General features: G+C 44.7%; 1 protein-coding gene across 1 annotated transcript; it reads right to left on the bottom strand.

Annotated features, from left to right (window-relative positions):
* Positions 1 to 371: 371 nt before the first annotated feature.
* Positions 372 to 7,208, bottom strand: TEFM (transcription elongation factor, mitochondrial). Its single transcript, XM_006739025.3, has 4 exons — positions 7,085 to 7,208; positions 5,715 to 6,178; positions 3,128 to 3,277; positions 372 to 1,001 (listed from the first exon to the last, which is right to left on the bottom strand). Exons 1-4 carry the CDS (start codon positions 7,113 to 7,115, stop codon positions 564 to 566), a joined length of 1,083 nt encoding a protein of 360 aa, XP_006739088.1. The 5' UTR covers positions 7,116 to 7,208; the 3' UTR covers positions 372 to 563.
* Positions 7,209 to 7,842: the final 634 nt, after the last annotated feature.

Consider the following 7,842-nt stretch of genomic DNA (forward strand, 5'->3'; position numbering starts at 1 on the left):
AAAAAAAATTAAAAAGACGGTCTGTCCAAGTAAAATATTTCAAAGTGGAAAAAAAAATGTATTAGACAAAGCTTCTTTGTTCTGGGCTGATAGACTAAGTTGATGACAATCGATTCCCTTTTGGGAGCAATACATCAAACCACATGCTACTTAGAGAATTAAGAGGGTTTCATAAGTTGTGTTTTTGATTATATTTAGCATTATTCCCATGATGAGCACCACCCAGAAAAATCATTACTCTCTATTAACAATAAAAGGGTGCAAATCATTAGTATAGGATGGAATTTGCTTTTCAGGGGAGATAACTTTGTTTCTTGTTTTGGCTGTTTAGAGGGCATCTTACTGTTTAACACTTAAACCCAAAAGGCACAGAATCTCCTAAGATATTTATTGATTTCGCTTATTATTGTGTGAACGATTCAACAGCCGAAAGTCTGACTTTAAATACAAACATGTTTTCTTCTCCATAAACATGGATGTTAAAAACAGTTGGCTTTACAGCTTTAGGGCTAATAAATATAAATTAATACAACCTTGGAGCTCTTTATATTAACCTAAGCGTTTTAAGGTTCAGTGTCAAAAACTGCTAATTCATAGAAGGCAACAGCTTGTAATAATGAATCATATAACTCTTCTGCTCTCTGTTGTTCAGTAGATGAAAACATCTGTCTGTAATGGACGATCTTCTCTGTGGGGAAGACGACCCGAGGCTCTTCCTTCAGAACAGACTCTGAAAGGAACTGCTTCACCAGCTCTTTTCCACTAGTCCGCGTGTCCCCAATCATCAGTTCAAAGTGCTTCCCCACTCCATTTCGATTCATGCTCAGCACCTGATGCTGGCCATCCTGGGCAAAGGTTTTGTTTAATAAGGCATACAGCATGGCTTCCATGATATGAAAATGTAACACTACAGGAAACCGAGATGAGTTCTGAATTGAAAGCCCGATTTTTTCCAGAACATAGAGGTCAGCTTTAGGCATCTTTGAAATGACTGAAGAAATCTTTAAAAAACAAAAAGAAAAAATAAGTGAACAGAAATAATTCATTAAGTTTTGTTGTTTGGGTCCCCTCTCCCATTTTTATTTTTAAAATATATAAATTACCTTATACTGCTTCTGACAGTTTTGAAGTAACTGAAAAATCAGCATTTTATGGAGGAGTCAGGAGCCAAGTTCTGCTCATGGTTCTATCAGGAATAAGTTGAGCTAAGGCAGATCATTTAGTCCTCCCAAGTACTAGTTTCTTCATCTCACAAATGGGCTTCATTATCTCTAAAATCTATATTGACTTGAAGATTAGACAACTTAAAACATTTATTAACCTTTTAAAAATATCTAGGGTAGAGCATAAGGGTTAGAATACCCAGCCTACAATCAGGGGCTCCTGAGTAGCTCAGTTGGTTGACTGCCTGACTCCCATCTCAGCTGAAGTCTTGACCTCAGAGTTTTGAGTTCAAGCCCTATGTTGGGCTCCACAATGGCTGCGGAACCTACTTAAAAAAAAAAAAAAGAAGGGCGCCTGGGTGGCTCAGTTGGTTAAGCGACTGCCTTCGGCTCAGGTCATGATCCTGGAGTCCTGGGATCGAGTCCCGCATCGGACTCCCTGCTCAGCGGGGGGTCTGCTTCTCCCTCTGACCCTCTTCCCTCTCGTGCTGTCTCTCATTCTCTCTCTCAAATAAATAAATAAAATCTTAAAAAAAAAAACAAAAAAACAACAACAAAAAAGAAGAATATCTAGCCTGCAATCTGCAACTGACTAATCCTGTCAGATGCTTGATTATACCAGTTTTTGTATGTGTAATCAGGACGGTAATATTACCAATCTCACAAGGTTTTGAAGACTCAAATGAGACAATTAGTGAAGCATTTTGAAAAATAAGCTTAGGGGTGGTCTGGGGGTGGCTCAATCGGTTAAGCGCCTGACTCTTGATTTCAGCTCAGGTCATGATCTCAGGGTCCTGGAATCAAGCCCCATGTCCGGCTCCGTGCTCAGCAGGGAGTCTGCTTAAGGATTCCCTCCCTCTCCCCCTATGCTCGCTCGCTCTCTCTCAAATAAATAAAGGGCACTGGGATAGCTCAGATGGTTGAGCATCTGCCTTCAGCTCAGGTCTTGATCCCAGGGTCCTGGGCTCGAGCCCTGTATCGGACTCCCTTCTCAGCAGGGAGCCTGCTTCTCTCTCTGCCTCTCCCCCCTGCTGTGCTTTCTCTCTCTCAAATAAATAAATAAATAAACTTTTCTAAAAAAAAATGAAGGGGCGCCTGGGTGGCTCAGTTGGTTGAGCGACTGCCTTCGGCTCAGGTCATGATCCTGGAGTCCCGGGATCGAGTCCCGCATCAGGCTCCCTGCTCGGCAGGGAGTCTGCTTCTCCCTCTGACCCTCCTCCCTCTCATGCTCTCTGTCTCTCATTCTCTCTCTCTCAAATAAATAAATAAAATCTTTAAAAAAAAAAAAAATGAAAAATAAGCTTAAAAATATAGTGATGAACTTCTATAACATTTAGAATAATGTCCTTTACCACCAATTTTCTCAGTATCTGCCTTTGATACATTAAGGTATTTCATGAACTAAATGAAGAAAGATTCAATTTTTAAAAATCATAGGTGATGGAAAACATGATAGGAATGGGTGAGTAGGGGCGCCTGGGTGGCTCAGTCAGTTAAGCATCTGCCTTCAGCTCAGTCATGATCCCAGGGGCCTGGGATCAAGCCCCACGTTGGGCTCGCTGCTCAGCGGAGAGCTGCTTCTCCCTCTCCTTCTGCCGCTCTCTCTGCTTGTGCTCTCTCTCGTGTTCTGTCAAATAAATAAAATCTTAAAAAAAAAGGAGGGGTGCCTGGGTGGCTCAGTTGGTTGGGCGACTGCCTTCGGCTCCTGTCATGATCCTGTCCCACATCAGGCTCCCTGCTCAGCGGGGAGTCTGCTTCTCCCTCGGACCCAAACCCCTCTCATGTTCTCTCTCATTCTCTCTCTCAAATAAATAAAATCTTTAAAAAAAAAAAAGGAATAGGTGAGTAATAAGCACCCAAAGGAAATCCATCCATAGTACTGTATTACATTCCCTTTAGGACTAGAAGATTAAATAACACAAGGAGTTCTAGCAGATAGGAATTTGGAGGTGCAGTTGCTTTACCTCTTGTAAATAGACAGATGATAAGTATGTTCCTTTCATCAACTGGCAACACTCATTCTGCTGCCAGTCCAGCACCGCCAGTTTACGATCCACGTGAGCCCAGGCAATTCTTCGAGTTCCAAAAACGATGGATATGATACTATTAACTGCCTACAACAAAAAGGCTGGTTTAATTACAAGTATAAACATTTTAACAGATACAAAATTTAAGCTATTAACTCAGAATGCCAAATCAGTTTATGTGCTAGAAATATACTGGGGTGCCTGGGTGGCTCAGTTGGTTGAGCATCTGACTCCTGGTTTTAGCTCACGTCGTGATCTCGGGGTCATGAGATCAAGCCCCATGTTGGGCTCTCTGTGGAGCTCAGTGTGGAGTCTGCTTAAGACTTTCTCTCCTTCTGCCCCTACCCCGAGCTCTTTCTCTCTAAAATAAATAAATCTTTAAAACAAAGAAATACACTTCCACTTTATGAACTGAGAATTGTTAAAGAAATGCAGGAATTTTTTTTAATTTTTTTAGATTTTATTTATTTATTTGACAGAGAGAGAGACAGGGAGAGCAGGAACACAAGCAGGGGGAGTGGGAGAGGGAGAAGCAGGCCTCCCACCGAGCAGGGAGCCTGATGCGGGGCTCGATCCCAGGACCCTGGGATCACGACCTGAGCCGAAGGCAGACGCTTAACGACTGAGCCACCCAGGCGCCCCATAATTATTTTTTTAAAAATTATTTATTTATTTGAAATAGCATGAATGGGGGGCAGAGGGAGAGGAAGAAGCAGGGTCCCCGCTGAGCAAGGAGCCCGACATGGGGCCTGATCCCAGGACCCTGGGATCATGACCTGAGCCAAAGGCAGACACAACTGACTGAGCCACCCAGGCGCCCCCCAGGAATAATTATTAAAAGATAACCAGTAGCAGTCAGTTTATAGACAAAGAACCTTACCTAGCCCAAGGTAGGCATTAAATATTCCAGTGTTGCTGGGGACTAGATACTGGGAAATAAGAACATAGCCATACGTTATAAGAAATGCCACCACACAACAGGGGTGACGGACAGACAGCGAGAGAGGGAACATAAGCAGGAGGAGTAGGAGAGGGAGGAGGAGGCTTCCCGCTGAACACGGAGCCCGATGCGGGGCTCGATCCCAGGACTCTGGGATCATGACCCAAACCGAAGGCAGACGCTTAATGACTGAGCCACCCGGGCGCCCCAAATACAGACCTTCTTTTGATTCTTGAGCTCAACGATTCTCAAGCTTTAGTGTACATAAGAATTACTGAGCCAGGTTGCACACAGTAATTCCTGGGCAACAGATTTTTTTTCAAGGACTACTGAATGATTTTCTCCATACAAAATGACTATTTTTTTTTTTTTGAGGAAAAAAAAAATAATACTGTATTTGGAAGTCAGTACAATTTTTCTCATCCCATACAAAATGACTTTAGAACCTATCCCTCTAAATAAGATTGCAACTCCACTATAAGAGTATAAATAGTATTTGTAGCCAAAACTTTGAAGGGAAATCCAAACCCTGAAAATTTTGGTTCAAATATTTTCCAGATCAACTGCAGGAGGAGTTCTGTCCATAGTCCATGAATGGACTTCATGAAACCTACAAGTCCTCTGAAAGTGTATGCAATATTCTATGTAAATGCGCTTTTTTTGGTTGTTTTTCTGAAAACAGGGTCCTTAGCTTTCATCAGGTTTTCAGAAAGTATCCATAATCCTCCCCAAACTGAGAACTACTGGTCCAGAAAGTGTGCTTACTATTGGTACGCAATAAGAGAATATTTTATCACGTGTTGCTACATAGGACCTAAGCTCCTACTCCAAGGTTTAACGTTCGATGTGCCAAGTAATTCTAATATTTGTTTTTTAAGACAACACTGAAAAGGATTTGCTTGTAGAATGCCTTTTAAAAGGCGAAAAAGGGGAGGGACAGAAAATAACTTTAAATCCTACTGAAAAGACCAGTATAATGTTCTGAAGTCACTCCCTGGCCATAACCCTCTCTGCATCTTAATTTCTCATTACTCTCAATATAACCCCTCAAGACACGGTCAGATAGCTCCTCAATTCCTCTTTTTTTTAAAAAATTTTTTTTTTATTTATTTGCGAGAGAGAGAATGAGAGACAGAGAGCATGAGAGGGGAGTGGGTCAGAGGGAGAAGCAGACTCCCCGCCGAGCAGGGAGCCCGATGCGGGACTCGATCCCGGGACTCCAGGATCATGACCTGAGCCGAAGGCAGTCGCCCAACCAACTGAGCCACCCAGGCGCCCTCCTCAATTCCTCTTAAATAAACCTCGCACAGACTTATTTCTCTACAACTGTTCTTTCTTCCTAGAAAGCCCGCCTCCTCCAACGAGCCTCATTCTCCCTCTCTGAGATCCAGGTTTTGGTCAACTTTTGCCCCACAGGTACAGCCCACGGTTCCCTACCCACTTAACTCTCTCTCCATCTCACTCTTCCGTGCTGATCCCATACCAACTAAACTATAAGCTGTCTGCTGCCCAAAATAGTGCTTTGCAAAGTAGGTTCTCAATATGTAGGGAGTAGTATAATGGACATTAAGAAAAACAATATACCTTAAGTCTCTCTCTTTCTATTTCTGGTTTGATGAGCTTTCTCAAGAGCCGGTTGTCCTGGAACTTTCTTTTTTTCCCTCCAGTCTCTGGACAAAGAATGGAGTTACAAATTTGAATGGTAGTTTTATACTGGAACAAGGGCACATTCATTAAACTCTCCAAATTCTGAAATGGCCCAAACTTCTCTCTGTGCTCTATAATATTGACAGATTTTCTTCCACGAAGCAATCTGAAAGTTTCAAGTTCTTTATTAGATGCTGTATTCAACACATGCAAGATGGAAGCCTGCTGCTCTGAAGAGAAGAGCTTGTCAAGTACGTTTCCAGGTTCCTTTGTATTTTCATCACAAATAGCAGCATTGGGAATAATCTTCTTAGGTGCAGTGGATTTTTTCCGACAGCAGGAATTATGTAGCACCTGGAACAAGGATGACCTTAATGGAACTGGAAAACATCGCCACCTTCCTAAAAGGAAAATTTTGCAAAATGTAAGCTGGAATGTCCTACTTCTTTTTAGTATTAGTTGTGGCTTGACCAGAGCCTTCGCAACAGGACAGAGGCTTTCCCATAATCTTAGAACTAGTATACCATACTCACAAGAGATGTCTTCTATTTTTTGTGGATAAGTCCTAAGTTTTACTACCTAGAAATTTTATGCCCATAAGAAAGCATGTATTTAAAACAATGATTTCCACTGCTTAACGTTTTTGACATTTTTAACTTTAGAGGGATCTTTCTGTAATTAGTATCTCTTGTTAAGAATATTTTCACTAGGGGCGCCTGGGTGGCTCAGATGGTTAAGACGTTGCCTTCGGCTCATGAGGGGTCCTGGCATCGAGCCCCGCATGGGGCTCCCTGCTCAGCTGGGAGCCTGCTTGTCCCTCTCCCTCTGCCCCTGCTTGCGTTCCCTCTCTCGCTGTGTCTTAGGCGGTGGAACCAAATAAAATTAAATTGTATACGTTTATAAGACACGTTTGGGCTGAATGGTAGATGTAAGGGGAGGTTTTTATTTTCACCGGTACACTTTCCTAGATTTCTACTACTTTCCGCAAGCAGAAAAACAAAACACTACATAAGAAACAATTCTGCAAAACCAATGGGAAGTCACTCGGACACTGCAGCCACAGGAAAATACCACAGCCAGAGGTGAGCAAACGGCTGTTAGCATCTCAACCCTCCGCCCGCCACATAGTCGGGGAAGGGGCCGCTCGCGGACCCCTCGCCCGGGAAGCACAGTCGCTCCGAGGCGCCCCGTCAGCTCAGCTGGGACTCCAAGAGGGACAGCTGGACATGGGACCTGCGGGAGAAGGTACTCCAGGGCCAGAGGCTAAGGACAGGCGGGAAATTAACCCAGTATTCCAGGTACCCTACCTCCCGCCACGAGGAGACTACAGGCGCTCATCGTCCCAGGCAAAGCACTCGGTTCCCACAATCCAATCTTCCTCCACTTCCGGCCCGGACGTGCTTCGCCTCAAAATGCTCCGCCTGGCGGCGGAAAGGTTCCGGCCGAGTGGCGTTCCGGGGCCGGCCGGAGGTGTGTCCCGCTGAGCAGCGCGTGAGCCAATCCTGCTCTGTGGGCCTCCGGGCGGACTTCCGCCTGGGCGGTGTCCCCCGATCCCGAGCCCCTGGGTGGTCTGTAGTTGGCAAGGTCCCTCCTTCAGGGAGCCTCCCTGGGTTTATTCCAGGCCCATGGACTGATAAGTTCCTGTTGTGGCCCTGGCTGGGGGACAAGGAGCGGAGTCTGGTGGGGAGCGTAGACGGGTACACAAATCACCCTCTCACTAAGCAGAATGGGGTAACCGGGAGAGGCAGGGGTTCAGGGGTTCAGGAAAGGGCGAAGTAGGAGGAGGTGGCTTTGCCACTGAGCCTGGAAAGTCGGAGCAGCATTCCATTTGGAAGGGATAGGGGTCGGGGGGGCGGGGCGGGAAATGAGGCTGGCACAACATTTGGTTGGGCCTCGAATGCATAATGAGGTTAGTTGAATAGGGTCAGACCAGAGGTTTATTACTAGAAAATTGGCCATATATAAAAGTGCGAGGCTGGATTGGAGGTGAAGAGCCAGGGAAGCAAAGAGAGTCAGGAAACTAGTGTATCTTCCCAAGGGACAGGCAACCGTAAGGAATTGAACC

This window comes from Leptonychotes weddellii, chromosome 15, assembly GCF_054177405.1.
Source record: "Leptonychotes weddellii isolate Sample4059 chromosome 15, ASM5417740v2, whole genome shotgun sequence".
In the NCBI taxonomy this organism is placed as follows: domain Eukaryota; kingdom Metazoa; phylum Chordata; class Mammalia; order Carnivora; family Phocidae; genus Leptonychotes; species Leptonychotes weddellii.

Coding starts and splice junctions, on each gene's coding strand:
- TEFM (XM_006739025.3), bottom strand. CDS start 7,115: ATGAGCGCCTGTAGTCTCCTCGTGGCGGGAG. Junction 3,278..5,714: donor TAGAAAGAGAGAGACTTAAG/GTATATTGTTTT, acceptor TTTTTGTTGTAG/GCAGTTAATAGTATCATATC. Junction 1,002..3,127: donor CATCTGTCTATTTACAAGAG/GTAAAGCAACTG, acceptor TGTTTTTTAAAG/ATTTCTTCAGTCATTTCAAA.